We start from the raw sequence: 21,759 nt of genomic DNA on the forward strand, positions 1-21,759 counted from the left end.
TGTCAACATAAATATATACATGGTTTCAAACCGTGTGCCATGTATGGTACAAATACAAGTAGGCCCACAACTCTGTCAATCCACTGCTGGATGAAGGCGTCCTCATGCCCGTGTGAGTCATAGGGATTGTATGACTAAACTTCGCCACACTGATCAGAGCGGGTTGGTGAAGGTAGACAGAATAGACAAGGGAGTTTGTAAGCAAGTGCTTTTCGGAGAGCCTTCTCTTTGTACTGCTATGAATTATTCACAAAACAGCATGCAATTTACGTTTTTTTTTCTGACAATGCAATGTCCTTCGATGTTTGCATGCAATTCTACTGGTTTAACCTTGTGCAAGCCGAATGTAGGTTGTTTAAACTTAGTACATTAATCAATAAATGTAGTGATAGTGTGCTTCAATTTGACGCAACGGAAGCTTTAAAGCCTTTGGCTATATCACATCATGGCACAGGAAATGCTGATAGCGTAAAATAAATCAACTTGAGTCATTCTCAATCTGCCATGACCGCCGCCATGTCAGTCGTGCGAGCTTTTCTACCATACTTCACCATGCCGGTCAGGACCGGTTCTCATCCCTCGCCACTGGATGCGGTCTGTGACAGGGAATCAAGCTTGGATCGCTTGGGGTTCACAACGCGGCACGCTATCCATTGTGCCACCACTCCACCCCACTGATTGTGCAAAGCACAATACTAATGCATTTAAACACAAGTAATTCAATTTGGCCATAGTTTTAACGTGTTTTTCGACAGTGCACCGGTTAGCTCGCACTAGATTCTTTAGTATTATTATTTTATTGATACCAAGATATATACAGTATTCCCCAAAAGCATTACAAAATGATGATGCTAAGAAGAAGAAGAATAAATGTGAAGAGTGTATTGGATATTTTGCGGTTCAATTTAGAGAACCAATTCCTGGGAAAATAGATTTTGCTAAGACCTGTGCAATGTACACTGGCACAGCTGACACAGTGGCCTTCGGAAAATGAGTAGGTGTCATATGGATCGGCTAAATTTAAAGTATAGATTGACAGTGCAAAGAGTGTCTATCTTCAAGCCACACACATTTGACAGGTTTTTTTTTTACCCACAGTACTCCATGGGCAAACATCCAAGTGCAAAAGTGTACATTATATAAAGCCAAGAAATGAAGAGATGTAGTCTACACACACACACATCCACGTGTGCAAACAAAGACAAAGATCCACTGTATAGCCTACACGGCCTGGTAGGGCAAGTGCTGTTAGCGAGCACCTATGAAGGTCAGCGTGGCGCACATTGGTGGCGTGGCCAACGCCGATGTTGATACACTGCACCAGGTAGAAATTTAAAGCCGAGTCAACTTAGGAGAGGTCAATGACCAGTTTAGATAATCACCACCGATGTAAGTCATGGCTAGGAATTGAACCCAGCGCGCCGGGGTTCATAGCAGTGTACTAACCACTATGCCATCGCTCCCCATCACATAAAAAACATATCTCCACAAGAACTTTATTATCTTTAGCCAAATATATACATTTTTCTCTTTTGGAAAGGTTGGCCCCCAAGGTTTTGCTCTGGATCAACAGGGACGTTTAAAAGCCTGTAAGTGTATGCAGATGAATTTCAATTCAACACTTGCTTACAAAACCAGCATTTAAATGAGCTAATCCACTCATATGTTGAATCATCTTTATTGTTGACAGTGTGCACACCATGGATATTACGTAGCAAAAATAAACGTTCGGAGAAAAAAAAGAACACAGACAGCATGAGCCAAGCAAAAAATCCATCTGTCTCTTTCTATGTTACATTGGCGAGTTGGTGAAAAGGATAAACATACAGCGTGTGATTCAAATTTGCACGGTCACCCAGCACAAATCTATACCTGAATCACAATGATGTTTGAGAGATTATGCCTGGAGTGACGCGGACCTTTTTTTCCGCGTTGCGATAAGAAGCAAGCATGGAAACCTGGTGGAGATGTTTTCGTGCAAAATTTTCCTCGACCGCTTGCACGTGACTTATACGCTCCCCTCGCCTCATCCCAAACCCGCGCGTCTAAGCTATATTACATGGCTGTCAAACGCAATGCTCGCGCACTCAAGTGCTAACATCGCATTATATCAAACACTGCTCATCTGCCTTTGAACAATGACCTTGCACTCTGCCAATATCTATGGGACGAGTCTCACGCCTGAGTGGGCACGTTGTGTTTGTCTGGCTGGAACAAGATCATTATTGATCAAAACCGCAGTAGGAATGTCGGACGAGCCAGCAAAACTAAACACACATCCACGCCCATAGAGACACACACACAGTGTTAGCATGTTATGCTAGCAACAAAGCACAGTGCAGACATTTATCAATATCAGCACTTCGCTGTATCCATCGATATCACAGAAAACTCTAGATTTGAAGTTTTTGTGACTGCAAAGATTCATACTCTTTGTTTTTTTCGGTAAAGTCACGTAGGGAAAATAAATAAATAAATTTTATCACGAAGTTTCGGAGGCAACACAAGCTTCCGTCTTCACATGGAACCGTCACAGCAAAATTACTGTATCAAGTATCTCACTTCGTTGTGATTTAATTTATTTGAATTTTTTACCTACGTCACTTTACCGAAAAAAACAAAGAGTATCACAGAAAACGTTGCGGACTTGCTTCCAATATTTAAAAAAGTTCTTAAAACACAGAAATTATTTAATCAATAGCACTTCTAATTGCTTACGTTCAGAGATACGTAAAAACACAAGTGCACGCAATAATTATAGGTGATCATTTGTATGCTTGGGATTACATCACCAGCATTAGCATGTGTGTGTGTGTAGATAAACATTGTCCTTGTATACTCAATGATGTATCAAGAGAGCTTGCGGCTGTCACTCCACAAATGTCACAGTTTGTCAATACACATCAACGTCACGGAAACAGCACAACATTATTCTAGGAATGACAACTTTCACATCAGTTGACTTTGCTGCCAAAGGTTCAAGGTTAACTCTTCTCTTTTTAACAAGTTCAGCATTCGTTTCAGTCTGCTCGCAAAGAGCATAACAACTGCTTGAAGACCACACTGCTGCCAGACGTGTAAACATCGCTTTTTGTTCATATCTATTCGAGTTTGGAATTACCTGATGTGATCTGCTCCTGTGGTGTTTGGCCAATATTCTTGCTTCCCCCTGCTTTGAGAACCATCCATAAACTCCCTGGTGTCCAAACGTCTCCCCATGGTGGCATGGTTGTGGATTGCATGAGCTTCAATACGCTGTGGGTTTTTTGGTGTTGTGATGACTCCTGACGTGACTATTGTTTTTTGTTGTTGTGATGACTCCTGACGTGACTATTGTATTTTGGTGTTGGTGAAACCCTGCAATTTCTTGCTCAGGCATCGCTGGCGGAAGGGCCTCCACTAGAGGGAGCTCTAGAGAGGCCCTCTAGAGGGTATCTTGGCCTACTTCTCCACGCTGGCCAGACATCTCGGAAAGGGTGGGAATGTAAGATTTTTTTATATTTATATTTTATTTATTTCAGCAGGAATGAGCCAATGAGCTGTTAGGCTCTCGTTTAATGTCGTCCTGCGACGGTTCAGATGTTATTTAGTAGAGATATTAGTTACAATCGTGGTCAGGGGTGGCCCATTCATATAGGCAAACCAGGTGATCACCTGGGGCGCCAAGTTAAGTGGGGCACCAAATAACGAAGATGCCATTATTTAAATTCACATGCGCATACATAATGGTTATGAATTATAAAACATTTCTCACCATTTCTGAGAATTTATTGGTTGGAGAGACGGATGGACGGACAAACCGAATAATGATGCCTCTGTTTAAAAAAAGACAAAAAAAACATTAAATGGAAAATAGGGACAAAATGTTTCCCAGTTTACCAAAAAAAACTCAGCCTAGATCTGCCCTTGGGGTTTGGGGGTGTTGGCGTCGATTTACGTGGTACGTGCTTTACATGTACCCACATTTGACTCCACCACAAGCAATATGCCGATAAACTGACTGTGATGGACCCAAGCATTCGACTGGGTGGACAGAGGCACTGGGGATTATTTCAGAAACTCACACCGCTGTTTCAACCTCCGCGCTCGGAGATGGGATCGAATTGGCATCCTCTGGATTGCAAATCCAGTGTGCTAACCATGACACCACGGCATCATCCCTTGTTCTTGTACTCATTAATAATTAATGTTCACCGAGGAGCAGTTATAATAATCCATCTTTATACACTAAATACAGCACTTGTCATTGTTTTTTTATTGCTTAATTGAACTGTATTTTTTTACGACTCGCTTAGAAGATCTGTCTTCCTTGAAAGATTGGGACTGATTAAAAATGCATAACTCTTAATGCAGCACAGTTTTATGTGGCACTATTATACATTAACCTTCCTCTGTAATTATGTTTTAATAAATTGAGTCTTTCATTGCCATGCAGATTCGATCTGGTACAGCAGTCGTTCAAAATACCGTACGTTCTATTACAAATAAAAATTATCAAATTTGGATTTCACCAATTTTATTAAATGTACATTGAGTTCAATCAAAGCACACATTTCTTCACCATCATCATCAATTCACGGCTGGATGAAGGCCTTCCCAAGCCGTCACCATCCCTCAAGCTCCCATAATGTACAAACGTCGAAAATATAGGCAAACTGATTTTCGGCTAACTCTACTCAAGACTGTCAAAGCATAGAATTACAATAACATAAATACAGTACTGGCAATTCCTATTATAGTAACAAACCAAAAGTGTGCTGCAGAGGGTACGAACGTAACAGACAACTATTAGATGTATGCGTATGTACCCTATGGATATTTACGTCCGTGTACCTGTATGCGTGTGTGTACGTATGGAATAGGAAGGGATATGATTTTGGTGACCTCCTTCACTTACATTTCGTCCACGTAGGCAAGTCCAAAGAACTCCTTCTCCTTCAGGTTGAAATGAGACGCAACCATATCCAATAATTCCTTGGCCAAAAGTTTTGGCTGAAACAAAGCATATGTGCGCACACACACACAGAAAATCATTGTGCAACATGTCACGAGGGTTAATTCATATTGAACGTATCTAAAATGTTCCTCCAAAGAACGCAGACTGGAGGCAGTTCAAAGCTATCACGTTTAATTAGCATTTTAATAGCCTCTTACGATCTGCCTGGAGATCACAAATATTTCTGAGATGATTTACATTTACAACTTCATGTCGTAGAATACTGGGAGACGGTGATTGGAGAGGGGGGGGGGGAGGTAATTTCAGATAAAGCTCTCTGGAGATGTATTATAGCACATCCCTGTATTTATTCCAATATCCATCTTGGACACATAGTATAATGCTCAATGTGCATGACATTTGTTGTGAATAGAGAAATATCATGCTTCGGACTTATTTGGAAAATGTGCCCAAATTCAAGGTTATTATAGTGCAGCAATAACCAGGTGCATCTTGGGAATCGCAATCGGGGAAAATTAAGATGAGCACGAGAATCTGAGAACGTATACAGATTAAAGACATCGTGTTGACGGCGAAGAAGAGTCAGTGGGGTTGGACAGGAGGCATCGCTGGAAGGGATCACGACCCATGGTCGAGACTGATGACAAAGTCGGTGTCGGCTCACGGAGGGAATGCGACCAAAAGAGCACGTGTCCTCCACGGAGATGGAGCAATGAAATCACTTCATGCTGCATTGCAAGATCATGAACGACGGAGAGAGTTTGGAGAGGTCTTCATCCAGCAGTGGATAGAACACGGCTGATGATGAATTTGAAATACTGTACTGTAAGATCTACTGTACTGTAAGGGTTCATTTTTGCTCCATGTCTTAACAAATCTCTCAGGATTACGAGTAGACTGTCCAGTGAAATATATTGTAGGGATGTTGGGAACAATGCTTAGGAAAGTAGGCAAAAGTGCTGACATCTCTTTTATGCTGACAAAGAAGTTAGCAACTGTTTGTTTATGATGCCGAGGGAGGGTTTACTTAAGTACCGTTTAAAGGTTACGTTAATCTTCCACGGGAACATAGCAAACTGGATGTTATGTAAATGTGTCTTTCTCAGAGACAGCGTACTGCTGTTGCTCAGTCCGTAATAGCTGCGCACATGCCACATATATTACCGGTGCGTGCTCATTTGCAATAGCTTAGTCATATTATGATGCATGGGTTTGAGCCTAAATATAAAACTAAATACAATACATCTTCTTGGTTCTTTCGGTAAAGTCACGTAGAAGGAAAATAATAAAATAATACAAATAAAACATTATAAAATAATTCTCACGACGTTTCGGCCACAACGCAAGCAGCCGTCTTCAGGTGGAGAACAGGTCTGTCGAGGAGACGGCTGCTTGCATAGTGGCCGAAACGTCGTGAGAATTATTTTATTATGTTTTATTTTTATTATTTTATTACTTCCCTTCTACGTGACTTTACCGAAAGAACCAAGAAGACGAATCCCTGCAGTCACGAAAGCTTTAAATCGAAAAATAAATACAATACGTCAATACAAATTTAGTAGCTAGCTCACGATACACGCATCAATCCGTGCAAGTGAAAGACAATTATAATGATTTGCACAAGGCTATATAAAAAACAAAGGTCTCCCATTTAGCCTTAACGAACTGTTGGGGCAAGTGCTGTTAGCGAGTACCTATGAGGGCTCAAACAGCACACGAGGGGGTTGGGTGGCCAGCATCACGCCCGACCACCTTTGTCTCCTGAGCGGCGATGTTTACACACCGCACCAAGTACTCATTTCATGCCGAGTCCACCTAGGGGAGGCCCAGGACCGGTTCAGATAATCGTCACTGGCGTTGGCCACTAGCGAGAATCGAACTCGGGTCGCTGGGTTCATAGTGCAGTGCGCTAACCGTGAAACCACTGCCAGGCTATACAGTATATGCAACAACAACAACAAGCCCCATTCGCCACTAAGTGGCGGTGACATCACCACAACGCTTGTGCCAGGCTATGTGCACCGTGAGGCCACGTGAAGTGTCAAACGCCTGCTGGCAGGTCGGTCACGGGGCAGACCCAGGTGCCACGGGTCGACTGGTTGAGACGACTGGATGATGCACCACCTGTGCCCCCTACTGTGCCAACTTGCTGTGCTTTAACCACCCGGCGCTCCGCTCGTTGTTGTGAGCATCGCTCCTCCGCCCTCCGTGTTGTTGGAGGGCGACTGCCTCCAACTGCCCAGTAGCGTCCTTCGCGAGCCTCCTCCACAGAGGCCGATCTTGACACCGCTGGTACCAGTCATCAGCAAGTCCACTCAGCTCCACATCCTCCTGTGCCACATCACTCCATCTCTTCTCTAGCCCGTGCCGTGCCCGTTTAGCCCCCTCGATCCGGCCGAACAAAAGCTGTTCAGGTATGCGGTGGATGGGCATTCGGGCTACATGACCCAGCCAACGCAGCCTTGCCTGCCGGAGGAGCTCACCGATAGGACTTTATCCACATCTTTCAAGGATTTTTGAGCTGCTCACATAATTTGGACTGGTTAAACCCAAGATGGATCGTAGGCAGACCAGCCTAAATGTTTCTAACCGGCGAAGATGTTCCATAAGGGGGGTCCACGTTTCGCAAGCGTAGGGAAGGGAGGGAATGACTGTGGCCGAGAAGACCCGAAGTTTTCTATGGAGCGACAGACCAGGTAGCTTCCACACAGCGTTACGCAACCGATGAAAAGATAATGTCGCTCAACTGATTCGGAGTGAGACCTCTGCTGTCAAACCGGAGCCAGTCATGAGCACACTGCCCAGGTATGGGAAACTGTCCACTCTCTCCACAACTGCCCTATCACCAATTGGAAGTTGTGGGGGTGGAATGTCCGATGATACAAAATACCCAGGCAGGTACTTAGTTTTGGTGGGGCTGATGGTAAGCCCCACCTCTTAGTGGCAAGCTCCACCTCTGAGTGAGCATCAATTACCAGATCATCTGCATACATAACATAGTTGAGCAATAGAGAGCCATCCCTTGACTGCACCTGGACATCGATCAGCCTCCCATTGTATCTGTACCAGATATGCACACACAGACACACACGTAGCTGCCTCGTGTATATGCTGTGCCAGACACTAAGATTCTCTACAAATAGCCGAGGCTTAGTTGCTCCATGCATCAATGGTGCGGGAGAGGACAGTGCCCAGGCCAGCCACCACTATGCAGGCCAGAACCCATGGGCGTTTGCTTGTTTCCTGAATACCATGCCAGAATCGGGGTGGAAATCAGGACAAGTCTGCACCCTGGTCATCAGTCATACATTCCAGTGGTGATCTTGGTAGATAATTAGCTGGTTGATATTGAGATCAATTTTAGAATGTCAGCCGACTGGCATCATCAGTTACCATTGAAATGTGGTACCCTAGGCATCGGCCATAGACAGGTTGCGAATGCTTTGTGCAGTAGATGCATTCCAAAAAAAAAAATGGCGCACAAAGCAAAATCAGAATCAGAATCTTGATTTGTACTGGAGAAATCCGATTAGCTATTAAGTTCTTTTTCACAGATGTCCAGTAGGGGTCGGTAAGAACTAAACCGCACGAGACAGATACCTACATATTAGTGCACACAGTACACATACACAGTACACACACACACAGTATACACTACACACACACAGTACACACACACAGTACACACACACAGTACACACACAATGTTGTCCCGTGTCCGACCGCATAACCGCACATGGATCGAAATAGATTAGCCGCACACACGCGAAACAGCACAAACAGAACCTGCACGGAGCGAGGGAATTCTGTATTTCAATGGCAATTCCTACGATGCTCACCAGACCCCGTGGGTCATCCCTTTCTAGAGGCCAGACTCCATGTACCCCCCCCCTATTCACCCCCCTCATCACCCCCCACTCCCGCCACCCAAGCCCAGTATTCCACAATACATCTGATTCTACAACATGGACGGAAATCGAATGATATTTTTGAAATTGAATGTAAATGTTGAACTTCTCTCGCACCGTACGTAGCCAACCGTGCTAATCGGAGGTGCGAATCACAATTCCAGAGTAGCAATCATGAGAATCGACCAGCTCCAGTTGTCTTAGTTATAAAACCAAAAAAAGACATATCTACAAAGAGTACCAAAATCCGATCATTTTTTGTTTGAATTCGTAAACAACAATGCGTGTTATTATTATTTCACTATTATCATATTCGACTTGTTGTATTTATTTGTCTTCACTCAGGAACAGTGTTCTCCTGATACTCTCCAATGACAGCTGCGGACATGTAATTTATGCGCGTTAAGTAATTTCATGGACTCAACATAATAATTCTAAGAATAGAAATGTCAACAAAACGCAGGGCAATCTACAGTCACGATCTCATCCACAATTTCAAATCAACAGTGCACATTTTAAAGACACAGGCTCATTCCCAATAACTATAGCTTAGCTATATCATGAATAACCTCATAAAAGTCATTGTTGCGGGTCCCACCGTGATGGATTGTAGATTATGCAATTATTTTATCATTACCTCAGGGCTGTCAAAGTAAAGAACTGCACTTGAAACAACCCTGGCCCTTTCTCGCCAACTGTCAAGCAACAGACACGTTAAGAATAAGACACCGTATCTGAAATCCAATAAAACTACACTTATTTTAATACCTCCTTTCGACACGTATTCAATTCCTTCCCAGTTGAAATTTCTTCCTGAAAACCAATCCATCATCCAACCATCATCTCACTTTTTTTTGTTATTTTGAACATTCCACCCCACCGTTGAAAACGCCACTGTGATTCCATCACGTAACTATTTAGCTACGTTAGGGCATTTGACCGCATGTCACAATGTGCCATCATCACTTGCAAAATGCCCTCTTTGGCCATGCCACCTTGGTTACTGGCGATGTTTACTTTGACGATGACAAGCTGGCCGGATACCTTAACTAAATAACATTCCACTTGGTAGTCATTTATACAAACATAGCTAGCTTAGAGACTCCAAATGTATACTGTACACAGCCGAGGCCATTTCTTTACATAACACATCCTCATTGTAATGTTCCCGTTCTTTACGAGATCCTGCAGAGTGCAGTTTGGACACATGCACACTTGTGTAGACCCTCCCAATGTAAGCATTCAGGCGGTCCATGCCTCAGGGAATATGCAAACAGTAACTGGTTTCCTCCCACACGAAACCAAACACTCAAAAATGGACTGACCACAAGCATCCCAATGTAGCAGGGCCTTCCTGAATGAAAAAATATTGTTGAGACTCAGTGAGGCTTTCCTGGGTAAATTAAAGGGGTATACTTCGTATTATTGTTGTTGTATGTGTTCCTTCAACATTCAATTAGACACGGTCGTGGTGTAACGGTTAGCACGCTGGACTTGCAGTCCAAATGATGACGGTTCCATCTGCCGTCGTGGCAGGTGAAACAATTGGCCAATGTATTAAATCTCGTCACCTCTATCCACCCAGCGGAATATAAACTGGGCACACCACAGAACAGTATGCTTAGGATCTTTTGGGCACACCCTAAGGATTAGCCTCTCCAACACTCACCTCGTTTCCCCCCCCCCCACCCTACTCAGCTATATAAACCCTTGTCAAAGCCATCTCTTTGATAAAACTCAGCAACAGTTTTTTTGCTGTGGTTGTCCCCACCCATGACGGACACTTGTGTTGCGCCCGAAACGTCGTGATTTAATGGAGTTGTTTTCATTTTTTTTATTTAATTATTATTATCACCTATGTGACTTTACCGAAAGAACCAAAGAGTATGCACCACAGACGTTCGGTAGATCCGTGTGTGGTAGGGGACAAGTCTGGGTACTCCGACCAATTCCAAGATATCTGGGCGAGCATGAAAAAAAAGTCGGCAAAATATCACCCAGAACGAGTCTCTAGAGCTCCCTCTCGAGGTCTGTCTTCCAGCAAGTGCGACCAAGCCATTGCAAGGCTGCACCTTTACCTTCAGATGGTACAGCTACGCATACATGTTCAGATGATGACCCGGTACAGATCCCCAGCCTCACCGTCTGTTGCATGCACTGCAGCCAGTGTGCTCCGTAGGATATTTGGGCCTCAAGCATGTTCAATAAAAGTAAAATAAAAATAAAATTAAAAATAAAATAAAAATCACGACGTTTCGGAGGCAACACAGTCCGAAACGTCGTGATTTTATTTTTATTTTACTTTTATTAATTTACATTTTTTACCTACGTGACTTTACCGAAAAAACCTAAAAATATGAATCCTTGCAGTCACGAAAGCTTCGAATCTAGAAATGTTCAGTAGCTCTCGAGTAGAAAAAAAATCCTGAAGATCAAATACACGTGCAATCGTTACAGAGCGATTAATTAAAGTGAGATATTACTAACATCCGAGGGATTTGCTAAGATCCATCCTCAAGGACAACCATGTACCGTACAGTGCTTGCCAAAGGATGGGCAAATCTGTGATGCCAAGGGCTGCCAAAATTGCCACGCAATGGGCAAACGCAGCAGTTGAGCCACACATTAAGGTTCAGGAGCACTTTCGCCTGCAGAAACCGGACTCCTCGCATGTGGTGGCACAGTGCTTTCATCCAAGTCTTGGCCCAATCTCCCCAGGCACACAATCACACACTTCATTACGCCCGATTATGCACAGCTTTCTGACGTGTCTACCACACGCGACAGCCATGCGAGAATAGGCAATAGTGTGCGACAGCCCGCGCCGAGATAAAGTTTATCCCCAACAACTGCACCGTGCCGATTCGGCAAAAATGAAAACTAAAAAATTGGTTTGCATTTGTACGATTTTTTTTTTTATATACAGAATGTAATATACAAATGTATCTTACTGTGGGCCTAGCATTGTGTTTCAAAATTTGCTCACGGTAATCTGAAAAAAACTGACTATCTGTAAACCGCAGAGGTTTCCACTAATTAAAACTTGCAAGAGGCGTAGAAATATTAAATACTTCCTTTGGCAGGGGAAAAATATTATATACGAAGCCTTGCCGCATTTAGCAGCCGTGTAATCCAATAGATAAATATTGCAGTCGATATTTTTAGTTGCGGATGTGTACACAATTCCCTGTTTGTTTGCAAAAGTGATTGGGCATTGCTACCCGGTTTGCACAGTTTTGTTGCAGCAGGAATAAAGGTATTGAGTGGAGCAGCAAAATCCACAGTTGTTGAGCACTTTCCTGCCTTCAACAACCCAGACTGAACAGCGTGGTGGAACACGGTCAAGTATCTGCCATGGCGCGCAAGGCTTGGAGTTGCCAAATCAACGGTAATCAATTATGTTCATTAAAATTTTAATCTAATTCAATTGAAAAGATAAGTCAATAACTAATCTGAAGATTTTTTTTCATTTTTATAGTTTTTTTTTGCAAAGAAAATTATTGATTGAACTGCTTTGCATCATATTTACACGAACACAAATGCATCTGTAGAACCTCCATAGGCTGTTGGGGCAAGTGCTGTTAGCGAGCACCTATGAAGACCGCCACTGCGCACAAAAGAGTGGTGTGGTTCGCCTTCGTCTCTCCAGTGCTGATCTTTACATACTGCGCCAGGTACTCATTGAAGGCTGAGCCAACCTAGGGGAGCGCCGTTGTTGGCCGTGAGTGGGAATTGAACACATGTGCGCCTGGTTCGTAGCACAGCGCTAACCACTGCTCTACGCCTCCCGACATTTACAGACACGCACGCAGAGCCGCTGCCTTGTTTAAAATTCACTTTGCGGATTAAGAATCGTTTAAAAAGGGCTGCAACGCATAATGGCCATAATGAGTGGAGTAGCAGAGACCCGGCATATGCTGCTCTCTGTGCAGTTTCGAGGTCGGCACGCATCCTCGAGCAGATGCCCAACGGCGCTGATCTGCTGCACCCACTCCCAGGTGAGGCTGTGTTTGACTACAGAACCGGTGGAAATAACCACCGGCTCATGTGGACGGCACACTTCTCACCAGTGTCAACAAGAAAGAAATAGGGGCAAATCATTCTCATTGTAACAGCATCCCATGAATGAGCGTAGAAGTGGTGCTCATGTAGATCCTGCGTGCGGAATCGTGAGACAAATACACATCGCATGAGCCACGCCAACAATATCACGAACCGAAATTACAATCAATTTGTATTACGTAATACAGTATTGTGTATTGCATGAGAATATTGGTTTACCTGAGGCAATAGGTGTGGCACGTGGGAAACATTGAAAACAGTGTTTCCCTGCTAGTAAATATGATAATAACCCCACTGAGTACCGTGTAATCCAAACAGGGCTTTCAAGTTTGTCAACAAAAAGCATTGCCAATCCGGTAAATGTGAACTCATTGTTAACGGTACACTCTTCTTCCCCGCACATGGCATTGGAAGTGGCTCTGCTTGTTGGTAAAGTCCATGGAAAGCTCATTTGCAATGCTATTTCTAGAATTGCTTAATTTGTGCTGACAAATAATTCACACGAGTGCCATCAATAAAACATAAGATGTGACAAAATCTTATTAAAACTCCAAGCTACCATTTAGCAGGTGACATGTTTAATTTTGTGTCAAATTTATGCCATATTGCAAGTGGCAATATAACATTCCTTTACAAGCTAACGTTGAAATCAGATTTATAGTTTATTTTCGAGGCTAGTTTCCTCGTTAAAATATTCACAGGTACAAGATAACTGATTAATGGGAAAAAATTTTTTTTAATGAACAAAGTACCGATGTCGTCAGAGATAATACTGCAGGGGCGAATTGCTGTGCTCAAAGTGGGTAGTGAACAATGATGTTATATTTTTCCGATCTGTTTCCCATACTTATCTTTTGCACACTATATAATCCATTGATATATATTTTTAGGACATAACAAGAAAAACGTATAAAAGCCAAGGAAAAAGTGCAGCCCTGCAGTTAGTTGTTTATAACACTGCTGGCAGAAGAGCCTCAATGAGGGAGAGCTCTGGAGAGAATGTTTGAACCGACTCTTTCACACGGGCCAGACCGATTAGATATAGTGTAATTGCCCAAACTTTGCTCCTCCACACGCAACCGGCCCTTATACAAACTGCGGTGAACCCGTTTATACTGATAAAAAAACTTGCACCATTGTTTTTACTGCCCTGCTGGGATATCAAAGCAGTGATCTCTGGATTGCAATTCCTGTGTGCTAACCATTACACTACAGCACCCCCTCCCCCCAAGGATGATATAACATAAAAAACTACAGCTATAAGTTATGACAATCTAATATTCACATGTGATACGTGTTAAATATGGGACAAGGAGAACCTGATGTTTAAATTAAAAAAATTTGGGCTGGCACATAAAGTTGGTCTGGTGTTTAACGTTATGTTTACTACTATGCAGAAACATGTACTAATTTCCTGCCAAAAGCTGGAATAAAAGTATGGCCCACGAGCATTATATGGTGGCTAAATGAACCACAAAATTCCGCTGGCCTAGCGTTAACTTTAATTTCTCCTTTATTAAGCAATAAACTATTGAAATATAAAAGGCCCATGGGTCACTTTAAGATCAGCTATTACATGTTAATATGCATTTGTGTATCGCCTTAAAGTATGAAAATTGCAAACATGGCACTCGAAACAACTAATGGAAACGACCATCAAAGAATATTTAACCAGCTGCTATAATGCGTATTTTGTCCAATTTAAGTTCACCAGGCAGGTAATTATTTACTGCTTGCGGACTCAGGAAATTACAACTGAAATGAAACCTTTCCACAAAATAACACGCCGTGTACGTGCACATTCGTTAGGGCACTGGTTCAACCATTGCATCCCATACGGTGCGTTTCCATGGGTCATACATGTTCTGAATGAGATGGTGTGTCTTCTTCTTGGTTCTTTCGGTAAAGTCACTTCCCTTCTACGTGACTTTACGTGACTTTACCGAAAAAACCAAGAAGATGAATCCCTGCAGTCACGAAAGCTTTAAATCGAGATGGTGTGTATTAATGAACAAATTCACAAAGCTAACATTCCTTATGCATCCATAAATAAAATATAATAAACATCACTGTCTGGCGAGTGTGCGCGACCTTGACAAAACGCTCTGTTTCACAACGGCCATTGCCTCCGGGACTTGTGCATATTAAGGTTACCTATCTGGTCGTCTTGTTTCATCGACCACGTGTGTGTGTGTGGGGGGGGGGGCTCTACAAACGAACCTCGAAACCACACGTGTCATTCGGTATGTGGGTCTCATTTGGCAGGAAAGGTAAACAGGGAAATGCACGTGCCCCGTTTAGACCCTTCTTCTTCTGAAGTCAGTCCTTTCCCACAGAGTGAGCTCCCCCCCTTACATTTTTTGACTCAAACCCCAAAAGCTTTTGAAATTCTGGTGACAAACCAAACATGAACAGGATTTCTTTTTGAATTTCACCAGGGGGTAAAGAAAAGGGATTCCATATTTAGAGCATTAGAGAAGAAAGAAAAAGGCAGAGAAAGTGTTTTTTCTTCCAAATATGACACCTAATTAAATGATAAAACTATACTTTTTTTCACCAGGTAAGGCCCACTGAACTATGGGACCTCACCACAACATTTTATAGCAGTGAAATACTCTAAACACATGTTTCTAAATGTGGAAGGAACAACTGGGGTAGCTAGAGCAAAATCCAGGCGGCCACGGGAAGAACATGCAAACTCCAAATATACAGGCGTCAGGGTTGGGATCGAACCAATGACCTCCTGTATACCCGGTGAGGGAGTTAACATCTCGCCGCTGTCGTGTCTTAGGACAGTGTACAATCACATCTGGACATGTACCGCCCATGATCCTCTTTAAGGAGGATGCAAGTCCTCTGTTTTTTTAAACATTCTATTCCAAATATGTATATGGATAATTTTAGAGAGAAAAAATATATTTCCGTTTATTTTTGCAGTCTATATTTGTTAAAATAATCATGTTCCCACATGAGGTTTTAGACAATGTTGAAAAACTATTGAATATGTAATACATGCGAACACGATGCAAACGAAAATACATTTACTGTAGTTTGCATAAGAACATAATTGTGGTATATTAGAAAAAGTAACATGAACCAAGTACTAAATATATTACTATTCCACATCTCGATGTAAGCAACCATGATCACAAAAATATTTGTCTAAGAAAATGCTGTACCAACTGAGAAATTAATCAATGTCAATGTTTGTGTTCGAATATTGTGCCAACACATTTAAACCACCTCGCTTCACAGCCGTCTTCATATGCACTGCATACCACACAATTTATTCTACTCGATTTGTTTACCGATATTTTTGGCATGCACATTTCACGGACGATAACACATTTCAGCTCAACAGCGATTCTGCAAATAGGGAGAGTGCGGATTCCCATAGTAGCCAGCCTCCACGGCAAGAATGGCCCCGGTTTGTGTGCCCAGGTAACATTCTGGACATCTATGAGAAAGAGCTTCATAGCTCATCGGATTCCTCCAGAATATTAAAAAAAAACCTGATTCTGTACAAACAGTGTTGTGGGCAACACTTACCTGCACCAGCAGCTCCAACATCCGGCCATCCAACAGGTGAACGTGGCACCGCCGGCCCTCGGCCATCTGAAACAGAGAGGCAGGGACCACTATTACATTGACAAGACAGTTCCTGATAATTGTTTTTTTACCCTTTAATCTGGCAACAAAACTGACACCTTTTTTTACGAGGAGTCATGTTTGCATAGCAGTGGCGGCTCCTGCAAAATCTCTCAGGAGGGGCAAATGTCTGGATGATTGATAAGGATAAGGTCCACCCATGCAATGGATAAATTAACAGCTTAAGCATGTAAAGGCAACTTCACTTCTTTAATATTAATGAAAAATAAAGTGACTCTTACAATACATCTTGTTTGTTTCTATACTCACTATTAATACAATCCACTCAAGTTTCTTTTATTAAAGATTCCACTAGGTGGCGACAAATTATATTGTTGGATGAAACGTGTTTACGTATGATGACGTAAGCACGTTAGGGCGAGCCCTCCCGGAAGTCATAGAGAATGCATTGCAGCGCCCCCCGGTCGAAAAAAACATCTTTGAATGTAAGTCTATGGGACCACTCGGGGCGATTCTCAGCCAGAGTGAAATCGCCCAAAAAGAGGCGGTACTCCACAGAACGTGACATGACGCTGATTGGACTATATCCAGAGGCACAGTGACGGCTCGCGTGACTCTGTGGTTCAATGACATTGGTGGTGCATCGCCCATTCGCCCTGATGAAGAAACTGCCCCTGTTGCATAGACCACAATACCTGCAGTCATAATGCAAACAAAAAACATAACTCTGATAATGTTTGCACTGTCCTTGAAGTTGATTGGTCCACACCCGAGACAGCTTTCCTTAGAGCCTAGTCTCACATGGTGTTGGACCAGATGACGCCAAAAGGCGCACAACTCAAAGACAATGCACCATCAGAGTATGAGAGCTCGGGGTAAGCATTGACACCATTGGTACCTCATTTGCCAGTAAAAAAAAATATGATAATTGGTTTTTTACCCTTTAATCTGGCAACAAAACTGACACCTTTTTTACAAGGAGTCATGTTTGCATAAGACCACAATACCTGCAGTCATAATGCAAACAAAAAACATAACTCTGATAATGTATGCACTCTCCTTGAAATTGATTGGTCCACACCCGAGACAAAAAAAGGTGTCAGTTTTGTTGCCAGATTAAAGGGTTAAAAAAACAATTATCATATTTTTTTTTACTGGCAAATGAGGTACCAATGATTCGATTTAAAGCTTTCGTGACTGCAGGGATTCATCTTAAATAATTCTCACGACGTTTCGGCCACAACGCAAGCAGCCGTTCTCAGGTGAAGAACAGGTGTGTCGGAAAGACAGCGTCTGAATGACAGACCTGTTCTTCACCTGAGGACGGCTGCTTGCATTGTGGCCGAAACGTCGTGAGAATTATTTTATTATGTTTTATTTTTATTATTTTATTATTTCCATTCTACGTGACTTTACCGAAAGAACCAAGAAGAGGTACCAATGGTGTGAAGACAGTTCCTTATAGAAATCCATCTTCACGCTCACAGCCCTCGCATCAGGTGGGGGCAATGAACCAAATGTTTCCCCTCCTCTAAATACAGGAAGAGCACCCAGTTCTAGGACGTGCTCCGTGGAGTTTGTGTGTGCCCACCCCAGTGCTTTTTAAGGGATTACATCTTGAATCATTGCCTCACTTGATGCAGCTAATCCGGCTGTGACGGTCCCACCTGATGACGGAGACTTGTGTTGCCTCCGAAACGTCGTGATTTTTGTTTTATTTTATTTATTTTTATTAATTTTGATGTTTTACCTACGTGACTTTACCGAAAAAACCTAAGAATATGAATATCTGCACCGGAGGCTGGACCTCCGCTCGGTTGACTCGGCCTTAAACGAGTATCTGACGCGGTGTGTAAACATCAGCATTGGCAGACAAACGCGGCTGCGCATGTTGCTGGCCATACCACCCCCTCTCGTGTGCTGCGCTGGCCTTCATAGGCGCTCGCTTACAGCACTTTTCACAACAGCTTGGGAACGATATAGGTTTTGTGTTCACGGAAGTAATATATTATTGTGTAGTTCAGTGCGAGGTCACATAAAGATGTTTTTTTATGAACTAATTCATCTAAAGCAAGGAGCTTGGGAGAAATATTGTTGTTATTGGCCAACGCTCATGTTGAAATTGTGAAGTGATTTCAAAGCTGTGACAGAGATGTATGGATTTTTCCTGTTTATATATAATCATTGATGGGTAATTATAATATTATTGTATTGAGGTACAAATCTACATGTATAAATACAGTACTGAATTATACCGGTGTGTACATATATAAGCATACTGGATAAGTGCACACACCCATGAAGTTAGGTGTAAATTGTGTTTATGAATAATAATTGGTTCTTTACCCTTCTATCTGGCAACAAAACTGACACCTTTTTGCCAGATAGAAGGGTAAATAACCAATTATCATATTTTTACTGGCAAATTGAGGTTCCCAAAGCTTCAGCCTTTAAACTGAGTTACTGACGATGATTATTCTCTATTTATGACCAGATAGGAGAAGCCAACGGGTATTAAGTTGCCCAACATTAAGCAGAGGCTGTTAACTGAATTGTCACAAAAAAGACAAATAATAGATGCATGTGACTATTTATAGAATGCTAATGTTTCTCCATTATTCAGAGCAAAATAACACAAATAATTCAGGTTTCAATGATATTTTTTGTTGAATTGTGGTGAAGCGAATGCTGCTAAAAGTACAAATAAAATTTTCAATCAAATTAAATGTATTCCATATTGGCTTTCAGAAGAAATGAAAAATAATTTGTGTAACCCATATGATTCATTGAGCTATGAATTCAAATACCAACACTGCATTCTGATCAAGCGGTAAGGCAAGAAACCCTAATTAATAATGATGAAAAAGTGTCAGCTCTACTTTGAATCGTTTCAAGCACTGCCGTGTCTGGATTTTTCTACGTCCAACCCCCTTGCACTCGCGCAAAGGAAAATTTGACAAGAACATCTGGGAAAGGAAACGGGCAGTCAGCGGCCAGGGCCTGGGAAACTGAAAATGTTATTGCAGCACAGCTGGCCTTCCTGCCCTCAGAGCTCGGAACATTGGACACCGACTCGTGCAGGCAGATAGCATGCAGTGTGTTTCGCTTGGAAGTCTGAAACCCATCCAGGCCAGGAAATCCCTGGACAAAGTGACCCCGTACCCGACCTTAATCCTAAGCACTCCACCCTACCTGGACCAAGACACGCAGTGCATGAAGATACACTGACACATTATGAACACAAAGACAAACAAATCTCCACTATAACCATTTCAGACTGTTTGGATAAGTGCTGGAAGCAAGCACCTATTATGAAGGCTGGAATGGCCCATGAGGGGTTGGTGTGGTCAATGCCAGGCTTGACCACCTTTGTCTCCCCAGTATTGATATTTACACATTGCACCAGGTCGTCATTTATAGCTGAGTCGACATAGGGGAAAATCCAAGACGTCTCAGATAATCGCCACTGATGTTAGCCGTTGCCAGGAATTTAAATTGCAAAGCTAGATTCGTAGCACCGTGTGCTAACCACCCTGTCACCGTTCCCCACATGGCCACATGGCCACATGCCCACACACTCTATACAGTACATATTACTCTGTATAATCAGATTAAGAATCCTAGATCAATGCAGCAAATAGGAAACACATAACACACAAAGTCTCATGGCAACGTGGGTATAGTGTATCTACCCAATATTGAAATTGTCCTACCAAGATCCCAAATCATAATGAAGATGTTCAAAACGTAAACATTCCCATCTGATGGACCATGTTTATACATACACATTGTACTGCACTAATATGCGTTATTTACTTGGTAACTGTTGCAGCCATCAAAGCCACGATATGCAGAGGAATGTGTGTGCCTTTTTTGTCACAAGCTCATTTTCTCATGACCTGTGCTCAACTCTGGCTGCATTCCCCCAATATTTTTAATGGGCGCATGTTGGAAAGACAAACATTTGCATTCCTTAAAGTAAAAAACCAACCAGGCACAGTGATGGTCTTTAACCATCTGTTGAGTCTGAACAGAACACAAGTTGAGATAAAAAATTCACAAGCAAAGCAAAAACGCACACGGGTATATCAGTGGAGATAGAACAAGGCATGCAAATGGTAAAATTCAGTCGAGACACACAGGTGTGAGAAGTTTAATCACAAATACGTGCATTAGGTTTTTGGTTAAGCAATAAAGAATCCGTGTAACATTTTTTTATTTGTGTGCATAGCTAATGAAATGAATAGTAAAACAATTTCTTCAAGTTTTTTTTTATTTGTACTGTATAGTCAAATTATTTTTTTGTATTTATTCATGCTCGTATGTTTCTGTTCACGTGCATTTGTAAACAGAGTATATGTAAACATACTCTTTGGTTCTTTCGGTAAAGTCACGTAGGTATAAAATAAAATAAATCACGACGTTTCAGGTGCAACACAAGCATCCATCATCAGGTGGGAAAACATAGTCTGCTGCCGAGGCAGACTGTTTTGAATAGTTTGAAATGGGTAAAAAGTATATATTTTGTCCCTTGCTTGTAAAAGTCCCAAAAGAAATTCCCCCCATTTGTGATTTCATAGCAAGAGGATAAGGTTTATGTAGAGCTCCTGCATTAACTTGCTGACACCACTGCTGGCTGAAGGGCCCAGCCGGATGACTTGTAAGTGGCTGGAGTACTACACCACACGTGATCTGCCAATCGACTAAGGTGAACCCATTCGTACAGCTGGGCCGACCGAGGCGGGAAGGGGTAGATGGGGGAGATTTCATCAATTTGACCAAACGTTCAACTGCTGCACCAGGACATTGAACCTGGCGACCTCTGTATTGCAAGCTCAGTGTACTGCTAACCATGACAACTGTAGTATCACGAACGAAATGTATTGCACTGAAATTAAAACTTGCTGAAATACTCCACATATTCTTAGATAACGATTAATGCACCAGTTTAGATCGAACTGCCGATGTATGCATTGCAAGTCGAGCCATTACAACATGACAGCATTCACTTTCATATGTATATACAGTACAGTTTGTATTACAAGATAAATAATGCATTCGTAAATTAATTCATCCTACAAATGTTTTCCCAGGCTCCAGAGTCGAGACTCGAGATGCAACGTCTTGTTTAGACATTTATTAACCAAGGCTCGAGATAACATTCCAGTACAAACACGCATTTCATGTTTTCATAAAACTAACAAACAATCAAGAAAAAAAAAC

General features: G+C 42.3%; 1 protein-coding gene across 4 annotated transcripts in view; it reads right to left on the reverse strand.

Annotated features, from left to right (window-relative positions):
- The window catches only part of FRMD4A (FERM domain containing 4A), a 146,670-nt gene that overhangs the window by 67,496 nt on the left and 57,415 nt on the right, over positions 1 to 21,759 (reverse strand). For all 4 annotated transcript variants that reach the window (XM_061562959.1, XM_061562957.1, XM_061562956.1 and 1 more), the window contains exons 2-3: positions 16,477 to 16,542; positions 4,898 to 4,992 (exon numbers count right to left, since the gene is read on the reverse strand). In XM_061562959.1, the coding sequence (XP_061418943.1) occupies positions 4,898 to 4,992; positions 16,477 to 16,542 (161 nt within the window). The remainder of the gene's footprint in view (positions 1 to 4,897; positions 4,993 to 16,476; positions 16,543 to 21,759) is intronic.

This window comes from Lethenteron reissneri, chromosome 30 (assembly GCF_015708825.2).
Source record: "Lethenteron reissneri isolate LAM-NWPU_2019-01 chromosome 30, ASM1570882v1, whole genome shotgun sequence".
Lineage (NCBI taxonomy): Eukaryota > Metazoa > Chordata > Hyperoartia > Petromyzontiformes > Petromyzontidae > Lethenteron > Lethenteron reissneri.